Source organism: Vipera berus (assembly GCF_964194415.1).
Source record: "Vipera berus genome assembly, chromosome: 3".
NCBI classification, from domain to species: domain Eukaryota; kingdom Metazoa; phylum Chordata; class Lepidosauria; order Squamata; family Viperidae; genus Vipera; species Vipera berus.
Window position 1 is genome coordinate 11,224,566 of NC_138204.1, and position 22,157 is coordinate 11,246,722.

General features: G+C 38.8%; 1 protein-coding gene across 1 annotated transcript in view; it reads right to left on the bottom strand.

Moving 5' to 3' along the window:
• CDH4 (cadherin 4) overlaps positions 1–22,157 on the bottom strand; it is a gene marked incomplete at its 5' end in the record, with an annotated part of 1,039,205 nt that overhangs the window by 189,410 nt on the left and 827,638 nt on the right. Inside the window, one exon of the mRNA XM_081323640.1 lies at positions 12,928–13,083. Coding sequence (XP_081179766.1) covers positions 12,928–13,083 — 156 coding nt within the window. The remainder of the gene's footprint in view (positions 1–12,927; positions 13,084–22,157) is intronic.

Genomic DNA, 22,157 nt, shown 5'->3' on the forward strand with positions numbered 1-22,157 from the left:
CAACTTTTTGGGGACCAGGGACCAGTTCCGTGGCGAAAGGTTTTTCCATGGACCGGAGGGGGTGTGGTTTTGTGTGCTGCCTGCATCCCCCAGATGGGGCTCTGCTTGTTTGTGCAGACCGGTTGCTGGCATGCTGCAGCCTGGTACAGGTCCACGGATGGGGGTTGGGGACTCCCGGCCAATAAGACGCTTGAATGTTTGGTGAATCTCTCTCTACTGCAGTTATTATCCTGTGATAAGCAGGGCTTCTTTTGAAACAAATGCAGAAAGTTATTAGTGGAAGGCGAGTATCTTCTAGATCGACCGTCGGTCTGACTCTGTAAAACTGTTCTTAATTACAAGTTGATGGCCTTGGGAGTTAATTAAGTCCAGAGTCTATGAACTTGTCTATGAGATTAATTAAAATCCATAAACTACAATACTTTTTCTGAACTCAAGAAGGCAAAGAAGATTAAAAAGGAAATCCTTGCACATCTGAACTTCAGCTTCACTATTTAGAAGTTTAGAATGCCTGCTAAAGTGTGTTTGTGTGTGTGGGGGAATCGCATTTCATCAATGGACTGCAAAAGTGGTCAATTAATGAGTCTGTATTTTGGGACTTTGACATTTTCAATAGTGGAGGTCCATAGGAGAAAAGGGGTCAACAGAAATAATTAGTACATTTGCTGATAAGAACTGCATCAGTTAGAGAAGCTTGGTCTGGTATAAATACAAAAGACACTAATGGCAATTTGTTCACAACTCATGCTGTTCTGAGTTACTTCTTAAGCTAAATAAATAGAGAAAATGATTTCTTTTTCCCTTATCAAATAGCTATGTAGCATAATAATGGAGGCATATGGGACAAAGTTGCCCAAGCAGGAGCTGTTCTTTATAGGCAAGACCCATTATGGCAGGACTGGATAGGGGCCTCTTAAACTCAAGTTCAGGGCTATAAGAAACAATTGTCTTGTAAAGGGAGGGGGAAAATCCCCAAACAACTTTGGAACATAAAGCAATACAGGTCAGTCCTGAACTAACAACCACAAATGAACCCAAAATTTCCATTGCTCAGTAAGGCAGTTTTTAAGTGAGTTTTGCCCCATTCTACCACATTTTTTTTGCCACAATCATAAAGTTTAGTTTAGTTTAGTTTTATTTGATTTCTATACCGCCCTTCTCCCTAGGGACTCAGGGCGGTTCACAGGGCATATATAAATAACGATACAAAAGTTAAAAGGAAATTAAACCAGTGCCCAGTTAAAAAACAATAATAAAGTACTAAAAAACACCAATTTAAAAACCCATATTCCCCCATCAGGCCAGACCAGCTAATTCAAATAAGTGGGTCTTCAGCCCGCGGCGGAAGGTTCGGAGGTCTGATGCCATCCGGAGCTCAACCGGCAGTTGGTTCCATAATGCCGGAGCGCCCACAGAGAAGGCCCTCCCCCTGGGGGGTCGGCATTCGGAGGCACCCTGAGGAGGCCCTCTCTGTGGGCACGTACTGGGCGGAATATCACTATCACCATTATTTTTGTGTTTTGCCCTTTTTTTCTTTTTGCTATGAATTAAAAAGAAATAAAAATAGATAAATAAAAAAGTCTGCTATACTGGACTGCTTAGTGTCACTGGAGATGAGATTGCCAGATATTCCTGGGAGACAGACATAATTAATATAATTAAATATTGGACCCACTGGGCTTTTCCAGCTTTATGATAATATAACTCTCAGATGAGGAGATCACGTATTTTAATTCTTTCAAACAGCCTCCAATCCCTTCCACCCAGCAATAAAACAGAACAAATTGAACCAAAATCAATTTCCATGAGTTTTTATTTTCCATACGGGTGGATTTTGTAAAATTGTTTTGAGGAGTATGTGGTCATACAACACCCATCTGCAGTCTGGATCAGACTTATCTCCTGGTCGGTTGAGTTTCAATGTGATAAAACTATATTTTGATGAGAATTAAAGCTGTATAAATTCTTTCTACCTTCAAACTATAAAAAAGGTGTTGTAGGAAGAACAGCAACAACAACAACTTTATTGATTAGCTTTGGTAAGGCCACACCTGGAATACTGCATCCAGTTTTGGTCACCACGATGTAAAAAAGATGTCGAGACTCTAGAAAGGGTACAGAGAAGAGCAACAAAGATGATTAGGGGGCTGGAGGCTAAAACATATAAGGAACAGTTGCTGGAATTGGGTATGTGTAGTTTAACGAAGAGAAGGGTGAGGGGTGACATGATAGCAGTGTTCCAATATCTCAGGGGCTACCACAAAGAAGAGGGAGTCAAGCTATTCTCCAAAGCACCTGAAAGCAGGACAAGAAGCAACGGATGGAAACTAATCAAGGAGAGAAGCAACCTAGAACTAAGGAGAAACTTCCTGACAGTTAGAACAATTAACCAGTGGAACAACCTTACTCCAGAGGTGGTGAATGCTCCAACACTGGAGGTTTTTAAGAAGAGACTGGACAACCATTTGCCTGAAATGGTATAGGGTTTCCTGCCTGAGCAGGGGGTTGGACTAGATGACCTCCAAGGTCCCTTCCAACTTTATATTATTATTATTATTATTATTATTATTATTATTATTATTATTATTATTATTATTATTATTATTATTATTATTATTATTATTATATCAAAGTGCAAAGTTCCAGCAACAAACCGTCACCAAAACTTGATAAAAGCGATCCAAAATGGAATTTGATAAAATACAATTTAAAATGGAATTAAATAAGATACAATTTAAGATGAAATAGTAATAAAATACAAATTTAAGATATAGATAAAATATAACATTATATTTCGGAGTCGCCCTTACAATCTACCCCAATTAGTCCCACATATGCAGATCTTAACCAGATCATTTTGTTTAAATACTGTGCTACATTAAATGTTATTTTCAAGTTCTGACCGGACATAAGATAAGTTATTTTGATATGGGGATCCCAATGGGTCATTTGTTTGGTATATAGACCAAGATACCTGTCTCTCACCCTCTTATACAATTTTTGTAAAATTGTTTTGAGGAGTATGTGGTCATACAACACCCATCTGCAATCTGGATCAGACTTATCTCCTGGTCGGTTGAGTTTCAGTGTGATAAAACTATATGTGATGAGAATTAAAGCTATATAAATTCTTTCTACCTTCAAACTATAAAAAAGGTGAGAAGTCTGGACATTGTTCTGTTTACCTATGGAGATGGCACCAGAATTGGAAAAAATAATGAGTAGGTCACTCACCCATTGTCATAAATGTAGAAAAACAACAACAGTATTTTTACTTTGTTCTATTCTGAATAAATATCTCATATCCAACAAATTAATCTGAAAATTATTGAGTTTGCCTTAAAACCAAAAGAAAGAGGAGCACAAAGAAAAAGAAGTCAGTAGTAATTAAGAAACAAGATAATGCACATGTATAATTTTTTTTAAAAAATGGCAATGTAATGATTATGATCACACAGTCATGCAATTAAGCTAACAGGAAAGTATGTGCTGATAAACAGAGAATATTGCTAAAGAGAAGACTGATTAACATCGGCACTAATTCTGATTTTAATTGGTTTGCGAATTGATAGGAGAAAAGCAACTATTAGCCATGCAGATGGTTAACTTGATGATCAGTTTTGATTTTTTTTGTTTTTAGTTTTTACATCTGAAGAATAATTGGTCCTATTGTTTTATGAGTTGGCAATTTCCTTTAGAAAATGTGTATCTATGCAATGGCCCGAGTTCATCATTTGAATATCACCTTTTCACTCCTATTTCAGTCATATGCAGGTTACTTATTTTTGGTAAGCATATATTTTGTTCAGGGGAAAAAAAACAACCTCTTTCCAAATTTGGAAACACGTGAATATCAAATAATACTTGTGTACTGATTTATGTACCAATACAAATACTTTGCATTAAAAATGTTTCGGTTGAAATAAATTAAACACATCTTCTCCGTGTCTACCATATTTCCTAGGATTGTGTGCTTCCAGCACCACAGTCACAATTATAGATGAGAAGGTCAAAATACTGTTGGGAAATGAATACAGCATTACAAATCCCAAGATATTCCTACTTGCTTGAGGAGGAACACGGTAATCCCAAAGGGCCAAAGGTTCAGAGAGAACATTACAGTATGTATTATACTTATTTTATTTATTTTATTTTATTGGATTTGTATACCGCCCTATTCCCATAGGACTCAGGGCGGTTTACAGGGCAGTTAAAACCATGAATACAAAAAATTAAAAACAATTAAAACAATTAAATTAAATTCAAGCCCCAAGAGTAAATCTAAAACCCAGTTAAATTAACAACCCCACAGTCTGGACCAAACAGATCGAAGAGCCAAGTTTTCAGGTCCCGGTGAAATGAGCGAAGGTCGGGGGCAGTCCTAAGTTCTGTGGGTAGTTGGTTCCATAGGGCAGGCGCACCCACAGAGAACGCCCTTCCCCTGGGAATAACCCGCCGGCATTCATTAACCGGCGGAAACCTGAGAAGGCCCTCCCTGTGGGAGCGCACAGGACGATGGGAAGATGTACTTGTACTTAATTGTTTTTTTAATTTTATTGTGTCAAACTAATTCAAAGAAAGAAAGGAAAAATATACAGACCATAGTTAACAAAAAAAAACTATAAGAAGAAAAGGAAGAAAAAAAGGAACACAGGGAGATTTTATCCTATGCATTGTATCCCTCACCTATACTCATCAGTCTTTAGTATCTTTCCTCTTTTAGCTATGAAGTCTTTTCATAATTTCTGACCAAATAATATTAATTAAAATAATAATTACAGATTTAAGAAAAATTGTACAATGAAATACATCACGTGAGGTGTTAATACCACTTTATAATGTCTTGGTAAGACCATGCTTGGTATAGTGCATCCAGTTATATCGGTCGCAACGATATAAAAAAGATGTTGAGACTCTAGAAAGAGTGCAGAAAAGAGCAACAAAGACGATCAGGGGACTGGAGGCTAAAACATACAAGGAATGGTTGCTGGAATTGGGTATGTCTAGTTTAATGAAGAGAAGGACTAGGGGTGACATGATAGCAGTGTCCCACTATCTAAGGGGCTGCCACAAAGAAGATGGAGGTCAACCTATTCTCCAAAGCCCCTGAAGATAGGACAAAAAACAATGGATGGAAACTAATCAAGGAGAGAAGCAACCTGGAACTAAGGAGAAATTTCCTGATTGTGAGAACAATATATCAGTGGAACAACTTGCCTCCAGAAGTTGCGAATGCTCTAATACTAGAGGTTTTCTTGATAGTGAGAACATTTAATCAGTGGAACCATTTGCCTTCAAAAATTTGTGGGTCTCTAGTTCCAGATGTATGGAAAGGGAATTACAGTGGAAGATCATTTCATATATTCTAGACAGGAAGTTTGGGGTTGTTTCCAAGTTAATCAATGTGAGATCCTTAAGAGGTATGTTTGTACAGGTAGTACTTGACTTATGACCAAAATTAAACCAGAAATTTCTGTAGCTATGCAAGACAATTATTAAGTGAATTTTGCCCCATTTTATGATCTTCCTTGAGTCGCTGCAATTGTTACTTTAGTAACACAGTTTGTTAAGTGAATCTGGATTCCCTTTTGACCTTTCTTGTCAGAAGGTTGCAAAAGGTGATCGCATGATCCAGAGACCCTGCCAACTGTCCTAAATACCTGCCAGATACCAAGCTTTCAAATTTTGATCATGTGCCCCTGGAGCTGCTGCAATGGTCATGCGAAAAATAATCATAACTCACTTTTTCCAGTGCCATTGTAACTGTAATCGGTCACTAAATGAATGGTTATAAGTCAAAGACTACCTGTACAGGGAGTACATTGCAAAATATATGGGTGTTTTGCTGCACTGATTCATTGCACTTTTAATCGCCTGGACCTCAGCCTTCAAAACTGTGCATGACACAGGATACACTCCACTCTGTCCAACAACACATCTCAACCTCATTTTGGGATGTTGAACTGATCTTCTGTGATGGTGCAGTGGTTAGAATGCAGAATTGCAAGCTAATTCTGCTGACGGTTAGGAGTTCGATCTTCACAGGCTCAAGGTTTGATTCTCACTGGCTCAAGGTTGGCTCAGCCTTCCCTCTTTCTGAGGTTAGTAAAATGAGGACCCAGACTGTTGGGGGCAATATGCTGACACCGTAAACTGATTAGACAGCGCTGTGAAGCACTATAAAGCAGTATATAAGTCTAAGCGCTATTGTTATTTTGTGTATGTTTGTGTGCTAGTTTATTCTGTGAAGAATACTGAAATCTGTTATCAGTGATGAAAGGAAGTTCTTCTTGGACTTAGAAAGACAGCCTGTCCTTTTTCTTCCCCTACATGGGTCATAGAAAGAATTGAATAGCCATTTCTAAGCATCTCTCAAAAGCCATTGTCTTAACCAGAATAGTTAATAGTGAACATTTATTATTAAATAGTCCCAAGGTCAGAGAAAGCCATCATTATGACCAGCAAAGTTACCTCTTCTTGGCTGAGAGTTTATCATGCTAGAATCCTAATGACTCCATCAAAGGCATCCTTCTGAGATGTTCTACCTAAATTAATGTCCAAGTTATAATGGCCTTCCATCAGTGAGACATAATTGGCAATTCTGAAGCAGCACAAAACCTGTATCTCTAACTTTTCTCTCTCTTTTCTTAAAGGGTATCCTTTTGCTTCAGATTTCGCCAGGGTCACTGGAGAAAATAATTGCTTTTGTTCAAGGAATATGAAATAATTTTTCCACAGATGCCCCTATAGCTTTAAAGAAATTCCTTCCACCATGTAGCTAAGGAGTTAATATACTTTCCTGACCTCTCCACCTTTGTCCACAGTCGGTGTCAACATAGTTAAAGCGTACCTTACCAAGTACACCTTGCTGAAAATAATGCCTGTTGTAGAACTCTTTAAGAAGATAAAGTCAGTTGAAATGACCCATATTACTTTATGGGTAATTTATAACATATTTGGAGATCCATATGGCTTAAAAGGTCCCACAGTTATGTACCCAAAGTCAGCGCAGAAGACTAAAGGCTTTACAAACTTCCTATGCACAAGGGGAAATTCAAGGCAAAGTTTCCTACCAATGTATGAGAAACAATTGGTTTACAAAACCTTGGGGAAAGGTTGGACCTTTAATGAAAGAACACATTTCCCCTGCATGCAGGAAGTCCAAAAATCAATCACCTCCAGATTCACAGAATGACTGATCTGAAATCCTGGAGAGACAGTATGAAGCACAATGAGTTATTCAGACTAGAGCCGAATGTCTACCAAAGTTTGCAGTCAACAAGCAAAACCTGCACATAATCTACAAATAGCCAGATGTTAAAGCCAGAAGTTCTTATGAACAATCCAGGTATAACTAGAAGCCAATTCAGAAATCAGGAAGACAAGTTAAAGAGAAATCTGAGATTCTGGAAGCCAAGGAAATGGGAGAATGATATAGGTAAGAATATTGCTGGTTGATTCTAGCAATTGAGTGAGGTATGATCATCTTTGACACTTTTAGAATAAAATAGAGCTGGAAGGGACCTTGGAAGTCTTCTAGTCCAGCCCCCTGCTCAAGCAGGAGAACCTATACCATATCAGACAGGTGAATGTCTAGTCTCTTCTTAAAAATCGCTACTGATGGAGTGCCCACGATTTCTGGAGGCAAGCTGTTCCACTGGTTGATTGTCCTTACTGTCAGGAAGTTTCTCCTTAGTTCCAGGTTGCTTCTTTCTTTGATCAATTTCCACCCATTGTTTCTCATCCTTCCCTCTGGTGCTTTGGTGAACAACCTGGCCCCCTCTGCCTTGTGGCAGCCCTTCAGATACTGGAATTTTTGATATATTCATCTTTGTCATTTATGATATGTTCATCTTTGGCATTTATGATACATTTATCTTTAACCCTTCTCCTGTTCTGCCTTTGTTGGCACTTGTTGTAATTTGGTTAAGTTCAGGAAGTCTACTTCCCCCATTTAATTGGATTCAGAGGCTCTATCTCTGACTATCAACACAGATATATGTTTGCTTTCATGGACTTGGAAGTGTTCAAATTCTTCCGTCGATCATCTGGGCTGATCTGAATTGAACTGATCTGAAATAAATGTACTAGCATACATACAAAAACACATGTGCACAATTTTGTCTATGTATTACAGGTACCTTTATGGTTATTCATTCAACATGGAAGTGTGTGTATATATGTATATCTATACAGAATTTCTTATTAGAGAAATCCCAGACCTTAAGAACTTTGCATTCAGGGTTTGCTTATGACTGAGATGTGCTTGAAATTGCCAGAGAAGGAAGGGAGGGAGGAAGGGAAGGAAGGTTGGGAAAAATAGACATAAGAAGAGAAGTACGGCTTCCGGTTCCGGATTTTGGCATGGCCAGATGCGTGAGGGAATGCTTGCCAAGTCGTTTGGATTTCTTCATCGGGGGACCCCCGTAAAGGGGTCGAAAGTTGCCCTGGAGGGGTGACGAGTGGGGGAGAGGTCTCTCTAGTCAGCGGTAGAAGGGCAGAGGCCCTTCCGTTGGCTTGGAGCAACTCTCTGAACCAACAAAGAAAGGATCGGCCACTCCCATGGCCCATCGTTTCAGCCGTTTCCTGCTGAAGCCAAAATTACAACAAAGCACTTGAAACTACTTGAAAACTGGGTGAGAATTGCCTTCTTCCTTTCCTAATTGCCTTCTTCTTCCTGCTAAATGCTCCTTGAATTTGCTTCCCCCAGCGAGGAGAGAGGAAAGGGAGCCTTTCCCCCCCACCCTCCTTAAGGATGGCCTTTGTTCATGCCAGAAGAAAAAAGAAAACTTTGAACAGAATAATACTATTTAATTTGACTTACTTCCTTTCTATTTTTGGCGACCCAAAACTATCCTTACAGAAACTGGCTATTCTGTCTATTTGATTAAAAAAGGGAGAAAAGAGAGAAAAGAACTACTTAAAAGTACTCAAAACTGATAAATTACTCTGTCTGAAAAAGATTTTAAGTACACTGGGGACATCTTGTGGCCTTTTTGGCAAATAACCTGTTTATTCTGGAACTGCCCTTGACATTATCAGCTAAAGATAAAAACCTGAAACAGCTAGAGGTGAACTCAAGGTTTGTGGAGGTGAACATTTACTGACTTTTGTTTAAAAATTAGCCTCCACTAAGGACTATTTACCACTACTTCAAAATGGAAACTGATCAGCCGCAAACCTCGTTTGACTATAAGCTCATATTAGAAACAATCCATAAAGTTTCTGAGATATTTATCTCCAGGCTGGAAAATTTAGGTGCTAACTCCAATTTACAAGCTATAACCCAGACTTCAACTAAAGAATTTACAACTCAGAATATAACAAAACTGGAGCAAATTACTACTGAGACAGAGGAACACCTGCAATTAGTGCTGCCTGCAATTAGTGCAGGTTCGCATCCCACCAGGCTCAAGGTTGACTCAGCCTTCCATCCTTCCAAGGTAGGTAAAATGAGGACCCAGATTGTCGGGGGCAATAAGCTGACTTTGTAATAATGCCGCTTGGGGTGTGTGTGAAAGCCCTAATAAGCAGGCATATACATAGAATGAAGGCTATTGCTAAGCACATTGATTTGTGCTTTAAATTGTAAGCTGCCCTGAGTCTTCGGAGAAGGGCGGGATATAAATGGGATTAAAAAAAACAACACAAGGTACAACAAGATATTGAAAAAATTAATACAAAAAATTTGACTCTATCCAAGGAACCAACAACTCTAAAAGTACAAGGAACTATCACTATGGCAAATAACCTTAAGGACCAACAACAAACTATGGGAAAACTTAATACTCAACTTTTGACTCCATCAAAAGAGCCTATAACTTTAGAAGTATACTATGTGCAAGATAGTGATGCTAACATAGAGGATGTGGTAGATCAACAAAGACAGTTTCCCGAAAGCCTGGGTAGCCAAGCACTAATTACAAAACTGGACAAGACTCTCTACTTAAAGCAGATGAACCCAGATGGAAGAGGAATCCAGACTGAACTGAAGATAAAGTTTTTAGAGCAAATACAGAGACTAGAACTAACAGTGCAACAACATAATGATTGCAAATGGTTTGGTTTTTGTGGATCACTGATGGCTAGATGGCCTCCTCCGATTCAAACAATATGTATTGGAGCGAAGGGAGACCTATCTGGCAATTTAAAGGCCTTGGTCTGGAAACCTGATTGGCAAAAAAAAGAAAGCCAGAGTTAGATTTAAAAAGTGAGTTCTTAGAGAACCATTAAAGGCTATTCTTTTAGTAATCAGTGATCTATCGGGATCTAAAATAGAAAATGTTTATGAGATAGAACTAGAATGTGTTTATGTATCTATTAGGCTTATTTTAGACATAATTTGTGCACTGACATAATGGAAATTTGGTTTATGGATCTCACGTTTGATGTTAAAAGAGGTTTGATTATTCTATTTAAGAATTAAGAATTAGCTAAAATTTAAAACAGAATCTAGTTGTGTATAAATAGTTGTAGATTGATAAACATAGGCTGTGGTCCTGTCAGTAACATGTGATGTATTAGGATGTGAAACAGACAATGTTTATTAGGTAGAACATAGCTACTCAGCCACTGTGTACATGTTAGATGCTATAGTTTTTGGTGTGATGAAATAAGGGAAATTTGGGTTGTGAATATTATTTGGGATGTTAAAGGCTAAATTTGAATAATATAATTAAAATCAAAATTAGATAAAATTTAATAACAGGACATAGATAATAATAATAATAATAATAATAATAATAATAATAATAATAATAATAATAATAATAATAATAATAATAATAATAATAATAATAATAATAATAAGAAGAAGAAGAAGAAGAAGAAGAAGAAGAAGAAGAAGAAGAAGAAGAAGAAGAAGTAGTAGTTGGAAGGGATCTTGGAGGTCATCTAGTCCAACCCCCTGCTCAGGCAGGAAACCTTATACCATTTCAGGCAAAGGGCTGTCCAGTCTCTTCTTAAAAACCTCCAGTGTTGGAGCATTCACCACCTCTGGAGGCAGGTTGTTCCACTGGTTAATTGTTCTAACTGTCAGGAAGTTTCTCCTTAGTTCTAGGTTGCTTCTCTCCTTGACTAGTTTCCATCCATTGCTTCTTGCCTGCTTTCAGGTGCTTTGGAGAATAGCTTGACTCCCTCTTCTTTGTGGTAGCTCCTGAGATTAGAACACTGCTATCATGTCACCCCTCACTCTTCTCTTCGTTAAACTACACATACCCAATTCCAGAAACCGTTCCCTATATGTTTTAGCCTCCAGCCCCCTAATCATCTTTGTTGCTCTTCTCTGTACCCTTTCTAGAGTCTCAACATCTTTTTTACATCGTGGTGACCAAAACTGGATGCAGTATTCCAGGTGTGGCCTTACCAAAGCATTGTAAAGTGGTATTAGTACTTCACCTGATCTTGATTCTATCCCTCTGTTAATGCAGCCTAGCACTGTGTTGGCTTTTTTGGCAGCTGCAGCACACTGCTGGCTCATATTGAAGTGATTGTCTTCTAGGACTCTGAGATCCCTCTCACAGTTACTACTATTGAGCAAGGTACCACCTATACTATACCTGTGCATTTGATTTTTCCTGCCTAAATGTAGAACCTTACTTTTTTCACCATTGAATTTCATTTTGTTAGATAGTGCCCAGTGTTCGAGTCTGTCCAGATCCTTCTGTATCTTAAGCCTATCTTCTGGAGTATTGGCTATTCCTGCCAGCTTGGTGTCGTCTGCAAATTTGATGAGTTCCCCATCTATCCCCTCATCCAAATCGTTAATGAAGACATTGAAGAGCACTGGGCCCAGAACAGAGCCCTGGGGCACCCCACTACACACTTCCTTCCATGTAGATGCGGTTCCATTGAGGACCACATGCTGAGTACGGCCTGTCAGCCAACTACGAATCCATCTGGCGGTGATGCTATCTAACCCACATTTTTCTATCTTATCAAGTAGTAGGTTGTGATCTACTTTATCAAATGCCTTACTGAAGTCCAAGTAAATTATATCTACAGCATTCCTCTGGTCCACTAATTTTGTCACTTGGTCAAAGAATGTAATAAGATTTGTCTGGCATGATCTGTTTTTGACAAACCCATGTTGACTTTTAGTGATGACTTTGTTTGCATCAAGGTATTCGCTGATTTGTTGTTTGATTATCTTTTCCAGAATCTTCCCAGGTATTGAGGTCAGGCTGATAGGTCTGTAGTCTCCTGGATCTATTTTTTTCCCTTTTTTGAAGATGGGAACTACATCAGCTCTCTTCCAGTCCTCTGGTAGTTCCCCAGTGCTCCAGGATTTTTGAAAAATATAGTTCAGTGGTTCTGAGATCACGTCTGCCAGTTCCTTGAGAACTTTGGGGTGTAATCCATCTGGTCCTGGTGATTTGAACTCATCTAGGCTGGACAGGTGTTCACTTACCATTTTTTGCCTATCTTAACTTGTGTTTCTATTCTGTTTTTTATGGCACTGGTTTTGGTAGGTTGGACTGTTTTTCCCCTTTGTGTAAAGACAGATGCAAAAAACGAGTTAAATAGTTCTGCTTTCTCCCTATTGCTTGTCACCTTCTTGCCACTTTCCCCCACTAATGGACCAATCATTTCCTTAACTTTTTTCTTGTTTTTTATATGTTGAAAGAAGCATTTTTTGTTATTTTTGACTTTGGTCGCAAGTCTTAGTTCTCAATGAAATTGAATTGACAAATTTTTTAACTGACCATGCTATTTCTAGAAATTTATTAGTTTAAACTGGTTGTATGAAATGTTAAGGAAAATTTAGAAGGATGTTTTGATAATGTAACCTGAATTATGTACTGAAAACTCTGTTACTGAATCTCTGATTACCCAGTCACCATGATGCTTTCTAAATATGTAAATTTTAACAGGAAAAACCAATAAAACTTGTGTTTTTTTTAAAAAAGAAGAGAAGTACAAACTTACATGGTAGGATGCTCTTTCTTCTCTGTCCATTGGACGGGTCACATACATTCTCCCTGACACGGGGTCAATGTTGAAGACTTCCATAGGTGGCTGGTCAGCTCCCACCCCTGTGATGCTGTATCTTATGTGGATCTCACTGTCTTTATCAGAACGAATCTGAATTAAACATTAAAGAAAAGAATGAATCAGCATGGAATGCAAGCCAAAGGGGGAAAAATGCTTGCAGTGACATTTTTTTAAATTTATCATTACATTTATTTGCCATCCATCCCATGGATCATTCACATCCATTGTCCATGAGACCATTACATTGTTAGGATGGGGGAAAGGATTAACAGCTTCATCGCTCAATAATTCTATACCAATTTTGATAGATGCCTACTCCTGAAGAAAATGCCCACCTTTGGATGGTTTTAGGATAGTCTGCACATCTTAAGTTCCATGAGACATGTAACATATGCTGGGCATTTAAATATATCAGTTGCAGAGTGAAAGTTTCTTTCTAATGTTCTCTTCCTGTCCTGGGCTTACATAGCAGAATAACAGAGTTGGAAGGGATCTTGGAGGCCTTCTAGTCCACCCCCTGCTCAAGCAGAAGACCCTATACTATTTCAGACAAATGGTTGTCTAGTTTCTTCTTAAAAGCCTCCAGTGATGGAACACCCACAACTTCTGAAGGCAAGCTGTTCCACTGGGTAATTGTTTTCACTCTCAAGAAATTTTTACTTAGTTCTAGGTAGCTTCACTTCTTAATTAGTTTCCATCCATTGCTTCTTGTATTGCCTTCTGGTGCTTTGGAAAATAGGTTGACCCCCTCTTTTTTGTGTTTTAGTAACTGCCCCTCTTCAAGGTCATGTCTGCAATCCCAGAGTAACCTTTAATTAGACAGGCAGGCAGGCAGGCAGAAAGAAAGACGGACGGACGGACAGATGGACGGATGGATGGGTAGGTAGGTAGGTAAGTAGGTAGGAAGGAGAGTGGGTGGGTGGGTGGGTGGGTAGATAGATGGATGGAGATAGATAGATAGATAGATAGATAGATAGATAGATAGATAGATAGATAGATAGATAGATAGATAGATAGATAGATAGATAGAAAGAAAGAAGGGTCAGTGGGTGGGTAGATAGATAGATGATAGATAGATAGATAGATAGATAGATAGATAGATAGATAGATAGATAGATAACCTTTATTGTCATTTTTTTACTATAGGCACAATGGCACACATTAAAAATGAAATTTAGTTGCTTCCTCTCAAAGTGTACACATACATAGCACACATTTAAACATACTATATACAACATATGTATACATCCTTACATATGAGGACCCAGATTGTTGGGGGCAATAAGCTGACTTTGTAATAATGCCGCTTGGGGTGTGTGTGAAAGCCCTAACAAGCAGGCATATACATAGAATGAAGGCTACTGCTAAGCTTGTAAGCCACCCTGAGTCTTCGGAGAAGGGCGGGATATAAATGTAATAAAAATAAATAAATAAAATATAAGTATTTTGTAATGTGTATTGTTATTTTAAATTCCTTGTGAACTGCCCTGAGTCCTACGGGAGAAGGGCGGTATATAAGTCCAATAAACATAAACATAAACATAATATAAATATTAATTACTGTCCATCTTGAATACATAACGGAAGGAGGAAGCTTTTGAGTTCACAAGGTTAATACTGTAAGGAGCAAAATTGACTGAATTTGGATGTTCTGCTTCGGATACCACGAAGCCCCCTCCTCCCAGAAGGTAACAAGGAAAACAGGTCATGGAGGGGGTGTGCAGGGCCTGAGACAATCTTGCTCAAGCAACGCTTCTGTGCTATGTCCTGGATGGAAGGGAAGGAACTGCCAATGATCTTTTCAGCCATCCTCAGCACTCTCTACACCACTTTCCAGTCTGAAGCAGAGGTACTTCTAAACCAAACTGTGATGCTGTATGACAGGATGCTCTCGATCGTCCCTCTGTAGAAAGTGGTAAGGATGGAGGAAGGAAGATGTCCTTTTCTCATGCAACACAGAAAATGCAGGTGTTGCTGTGCCTGCTCACAGTTGAGCAACCAAGCCACCCTACTTCTTAACTGCACACCCAGGAATTTGATGCTGGTAACCATCTCCACAGATGAATCATTAATGCTTAGAGAAATATGGCTATGCCTACTTTTCCTAAAATCAAGAATGATCTCTGGTTTTTCCAATGTTTAAAATAATCCAAGCTTATGGGATCATTATTACACCGCATAGCAATGATTTTCACAGAGTCACTATGCGAACTCTATGGTCTGTTTTAAATTTCTTCTTTCTCCAGTGTCATTAGAGGATTGCAATGCTTTCTTTATGACAGACATTGATTATATTATGTAAAAGTTCCAGTTCATACAGTACACAGTTTATATAAAGTTTCCCCAAACTGTTCTCAAGTTTGTAAAGACTGAAACAAATCTAAAATTCTTAGTCAAAATGGCCTCCAGTTCAAAATTCTAGTCAAGAGGAGAAAGATGTTTATACATCAATAATGCTGTCAGAATGAATTGCATCTGTAGAACAGACACATGTACAAGCTCTAACATAAGGAGGAATGTGTTGAATTTATTCAAACTATTTAGATATTCCTCTAGAACCATGTTTTCCAGTAAGGTTTCAGTAAAGATTTTTAAGGAACGTGCCACATCTGCAATGCACAGAAGAACAGCATAAACATGGGGGCCCTTATGAGAACCCCTCACCTCACCTCTACTAACAAATGCTCATCCCTCATCTTAGAATTCTTCATCTTTTGAATTTTTTATAATGTTGTTTTATAATTATTTTTTTTAAATCCTAAATTGTTCTAATTTTGATGTTTAATTCTATTGATTAAACTGTACATCCCTCAGATTCTCTCTCTGAGAGAGACAGGCGATTAAGAGATCACGTTGAAGATGATGTTATCCATTCAGTCATGTTCAACATTTGGTGATTTCATGAGCCAGGTCTCTTCATATCTTCTGCTCCTGCACTATTTTTTTTTTTTTTTGAGTTTTTCTATGCTCTGGCTGACGTCAGATTTATCAGTCTCCAACCTTATTCTTTGATGGCCTGGTTTCCTTTTACTGCTAACTCTTTCAAACATAATTGCTTTCTCCACATGACATGGCCAAAATAAGTGATACAATGACAATAACAATAATAGAGTTGGAAAGGACCTTTTGAAGTCTTCTAGTCCAACCCCTGCTCAAGCAGGAAACCCTATACCATTTCAGGCAAATGTGTTTCAGACACAGTTTTATCATTTGGGTTAAGAAGTATGAAACATAAACAAACAAACAATGAACTATGGCTTGGGATTGCGAAAGGGACTTTCTGTGTCTTAGAAAAAAACGTATTCTAGGAGATTAGAAAGTGATGCCACGTGTGATACACAGCTACTCCGTGGAAGCCCTGAGGGCCACTTGCTATCCATCAATCAGAAATAACACCTAAACAAAATGGAGGCATGTTCAAAATAAAACTAATTTCCCCCCTCTTGTTATAGTTTCCAATTCCTAAACAATGGAGAGTTTGGACTTCATTTCTAGTTTCTTAAACCAGGCAGTACTTTTCTCATCCTGTTGCATATATTTTCTACAGAAAACAATCCTACAAGAAGATCTGCACAGAGAACCCCATTCCTGCTTCCAGCAGAGGTGAGGAAATAAATATGCAGTTAAGATGTAACTGTGTCAGCCAGGAGCTATTACTATTTGACAAACTGAAGTTAATTTTCAGATGGGCAATTTAAAGGAGTTCTTAGTTCAGGCAGAGCTATTTGGGAAAGAGGGTCTGAATGGAAAGATACAGAAATAAATAATCTGCTGTTACCCACCACCAGGAAGCTGTTGAATGAATATTGCAGGGATAAGCAACTTAAATCCAACGTATCTGGAAAACACTAAGCTGTGCTGAATTGGTAATTGTCATGAAAGTTCAGAGTTGTATTTCTTATGTTGTAGGAAAAAAAAGTATTATAATCATTAATGATAGAAAGGCATGTCTATACAGGTAGTCGTTAACATATAGCCATTTTGTTTAGTGACCATTTGAAGTTACAATGGCACTGAAAAAAGTTACTTATGACTGTTTTTCACACATAATAATAATAATAATAATAATAATAATAATAATAATAATAATAATAATAATAATAAGAAGAAGAAGAAGAAGAAGAAGAAGAAGTAGTTGGAAGGGACCTTGGAGGTCATCTAATCCAACCCCCTGCTCAAGCAGGAAACCCTATACCATTTCAGACAAGTGGCTGACCAGTCTCTTCTTAAAAACTTCCAGTGTTGGAGCATTCACCACTTCTAGAGGCAGGTTGTTCCACTGGTTAATTGTTTTAACTGTCAGGAAGTTTCTCCTTAGTTCTAGGTTGCTTCTCTCCTTGACTAGTTTCCATCCGTTGCTTCTTGTCCTGCTTTCAGGTGCTTTGGAGAATAGCTTGACTCCCTCTTCTTTGTGGCAGCCCCTGAGATATTGGAACACTGCTATCATGTCACCCCTCACCCTTCTCTTCATTAAACTACACATACCCAATTCCAGAAACCGTTCCCTATATGTTTTAGCTTCCAGTCCCCCAATCATCTTTGTTGCTCTTCTCTGTACCCTTTCTAGAGTCTCGACATCTTTTTTACATCGTGGTGACCAAAACTGGATGCAGTATTCCAGGTGTGGCCTTACCAAGGCATTGTAAAGTGGTATTAGTACTTCACGTGATCTTGATTCTATCCCTCTGTTAATGCAGCCTAGCACTGTGTTGGCTTTTTTGGCAGCTGCAGCACACTGCTGGCTCATATTTAAGTGATTGTCCATATTTAAGTGATTGTCCGAGATCTCTCTCACAGTTGCTATTATTGAGCAAGGTACCACCTATACTATACCTGTGCATTTGATTTTTCCTGCCTAAATGTAGAACCTTACTTTTTTCACAATTGAATTTCATTTTGTTAGATAGTGCCCAGTGTTCGAGTCTGTCCAGATCCTCCTGTATCTTAAGCCTATCTTCTGGAGTATTGGCTATTCCTGCCAGCTTGGTGTCGTCTGCAAATTTGATGAGTTCCCCCTCTATCCTCTCATCCAAATCATTGATGAAGATGTTGAAGAGCACTGGGCCCAGAACAGAGCCCTGGGGTACCCCACTACACACTTCCTGTAGATGCAGTTCCATTGAACTTACAACCATTGCAGTATGCCTGTGGTCATGTGATCAAAATTCAGCTGCTTAGCAATTGATTCATATTTATGACGGTCTCGGGGCTACGTGAACCTCTTTTGTGACCTTCTGACAAGCAAAGTCAAGGGGGAAGTCAGATTCACTTAACAATTGCAGTTAACTTAACTACTGTGGCAAGAAAGGTCTAGAATGGGGCAGAATTCACTTAACAAATGTCTCACCTAATAACAGAAATTTTAGGCTTAATTGTGGTCATAAGTCGAGGACTACCTGTACTATACTATAACATGGAGCCAGTTGCAGATATCTTGATGCTTTTTAACATTAGAAGAGCATAATTGCATGCATCAACATTTTGAACTGAGTGGAAAACAGAAAGTGCAAACATGTTCAGAGCTTTTAAATTAGAACATTCAATAATGTATTTACACACGTTAAGTGTGGAATATGGTAGAAATATTTTAATGAAGCTGCACCTTATTACTCATTGAGGTGAACATTAAGTAATGTTAAATATTACGCTTTTGTGTTTGTGTACGTGTGCGTGCATGCGTTTGAGGGCTTGAAGGGTGTTAAGTAACAAATAATGGAAATATTTTTAAATACACTTGTACCTTCGCTTCGGCAAATGAATTAAATGAGAGATTTCAGAGATTAAATTCTCAAGTAGCCCTCTTGAATGTGCACTCAAATACATATTTCCATTTCAGCATGCATGCTCCAAGCTCTTACGGCTGAGAATAATTGCTTAATTCAAATTGTGGACAAGTAACTCGTGTAATAATCAGCGAGGCTCAGCAATTCCTTCTTGACCGAAATGAATGCATGGATGGGCGCCAACAGGCAACAGGGAAAATTGGTGTGTGAATGCTGGCTTGGGAGAAATCAAGTGAAAATGCAACTGCATTTATAGTAGGAGTTGAGTAGATGCTGAGACTCAAGAAGTCTGCAGAGAAGAGCAACAAAGAGGATAATTGTATAATGAACAATGGAGACAGCTAGACTACTCCCATCGCCCAGTTCGCTCCCACAGAGTCAGCCTCCTCAGGGTGCTGACGGCCAGGCAATGCTGGCTGGCGACCCCCAGGGCGAGAGCCTTCTTTGTGGGTGCGCCGACCCTCTGGAATGAGTTGCCTCCGGAGCTGCGGATGGCCCCTGACCTTCAGTCCTTCCGCCGTGACCTGAAGACATGGTTGTTCCAACAAGCGGGCCTGGACTGATCACGTTTTTTAAATTTGGTTTTTATTGGTTTAAATTGTCCTTTATTTCCTTATTTATTGTATAATTCTTTTTTAATCTTTGTATTCTATGTTTTTAAATTTTTTATTGTTGTGAGCCGCCCTGAGTCCTTAGGGAGAAGGGCGGCATATAAATTTAATAAATAATAATAATAAATAATAATAACAATACTGAAGAGAAGGATTAGAGGGGAAACAGGCTAACTCTCTTCCAGTACTTAAGGGCCTGACAGAGAGAAGAAAGAGGTTGACTTATTCTCCAAAGCACCAGAGAAGAAGTGATAGGAGGAAGCTTGTTAAAGAGAGATCTAAACTAGAATTAAGGAAAAAATTTTTTTTCTGAAAGTGAGAACAATTAATCAATGGACTACTGGTAGCTTTCCTCCTGGAGTTGTGGGTGCTCCATCACTGGAGTCTGAAAGGTGCTTCCCCCCCAAAAAAAGGCAACTGGACTGTTCTTCCTTGAGGAGGAGGAGGAGGAAGAAGAAGAAAACATTTCACTCCTCATCCGAGAAGCTTCATCAGTTCTATCCAGTGCTTTTTTTGTAAAAGAAAAAGGTGCCGGAACTCACACATGTCATACAACCCGCCTTGCCTACCCCACAAGGTTCCATCCAAAAAAGGTGCCGGAACTCCGTTCTGAGCGTTCTATGAGAAAAAAAAGCCCTGGTTCTATCCCCCCGCCATCAGAACTGATGAAGCTTCTTGCACGAGAATCGAAACGTTTTCTTCTTCTTTTTCCTCCTCAGGGAAAAAACAGACCAGTTGCCTTTGGAACAAAAAAGTACCTTTGAGACAACTATGATCTGGATGACTGAGAATCTCCACAGACATTTATCCTTCGCTGGAGGCTTTCAAAAACAGACTGGGCAACCATTTGACCAGGATGGCATAAGCTCTCTGCCTCTCCCATCTGGGAGTGGACTAGAAGATTTCTGAGGCCGATGATTCTATGTTTTCCCCTTCAGATGTTTTCTGCTGCAAAATATTGTCAAGTCCATGGATTGATTATTCTGACTCCAGCTAATGGGAGCAGAAATACCATCAAACATATAAAGCAAAAGTAGATGGAAGAAAAAAATCCACATAGGAAATATAAAGCAAACATGGACAACTACTTTTGCTTTGTATTTTCTATGTTTTTGCTTCCATCTTGCTTCAATTATTTCATTTTATATGCCTCCCACCCAGTTTTTTTTTCTCCCTTCTCCACACCCAATCCAAAATTTCCCTGTTCCTGGGGATATTCTGTCCTATTTTAGCTTTAGGACATGGCAACTTTTATTCTCTTAGAAATGTTCTTTTCTTCTCTGTTCAATATTTTTGAGCTCATGCCAAAGCTTTGTGAGAATGAAAAAAAAGAATCGATTTGGAACTTGGGAACCAACTCCCCCTTCCCCTGTTTTTATTTATCCTTGCTTGGAATAGACTCCCATCAGGATTAAATATTACAACAATTTTTTTTAAAAAAGAACCAAAAATGCTTCTTTTCATGGGCTTCTCGAAAGTTCCTTTAAAAAAATCCTTAGCTATTGCTTTGAATACGTAGGGCGGGGATGTCCAACCTTGGCAATTTTAAGACTTATGGACTTCAACATGGCTTGCTGAAGAATTCTGGGAGTAGAAGTCCACAAGTAGTAGACAATCACTTCAATATGGGCCAGCAGTGTGCTACAGCTGCCAAAAAAGCCAACACAGTGCTAGGTTGCATTAACAGAGGGATAGAATCAAGATCAAGTGAAGTACTAATACCACTTTACAAGGCCTTGGTAAGGCCACACCCGGAATACTGCATCCAGTTTTGGTCACCACGATGTAAAAAAGATGTCGAGACTCTAGAAAGGGTACAGAGAAGAGCAACAAAGATGATTAGGGGGCTGGAGGCTAAAACATATAGGGAATGGTTGCTGGAATTGGGTATGTATAGTTTAATGAAGAGAAGGGTGAGGGGTGACATGATAGCAGTGTTCCAATATCTCAGGGGCTGCCACAAAGAAGAGGGAGTCAAGCTATTCTCCAAAGCACCTGAAAGCAGGACAAGAAGCAACAGATGGAAACTAGTCAAGGAGAGAAGCAACCTAGAACTAAGGAGAAACTTCCTGACAGTTAGAACAATTAACCAGTGTACAACCTGCCTCCAGAGGTGGTGAATGCTCCAACACTGGAGGTTTTTAAGAAGAGACTGGACAGCCATTCGCCTGAAATGGTATAAGGTTTCCTGCCTGAGCAGGGGGTTGAACTAGATGACCTCCAAGGTCCCTTCCAACTTATTATTATTATTATTATTATTATTATTATTATTATTATTATTATTATTATTATTATTATTATTATTATTATTCATAAAGTTGCCAAGGTTGGAGACCCCTGGCCTACGACTTATACAACAAGAAATAATATTTAGAATTTATTGGACTCCATTATGTTGTGCAGAAAAGCACTTTGTTAGGGATGTAATAAGGACAGGTGCTTATTTAAAATGTATGTTTTTACAATGTCCTTCCTAGGCCTATGTTTCTCAGTCTTGGTGACTTTAAAATAGGTGGACTTCAACTCAGAGCCAAGCTGGCTGGGAAATTCTGGGAGGTGAAGTCCACCAATTTTAAAGTCACCAAAGTTAAGAAACACTTGTTAGTAAGTTCTGGAAGAAAAGGGTGGACTATATAAATGTTGCTCTGGAACAAAACATGCATTTTCAGAGATTGAATTACAAATCTAATGCACAAAATTTGACAACTGGACAATGTAAATTGATTTTCTGTGCCCTTATTATAGCTAAATGACTAATACTGCAGCATTG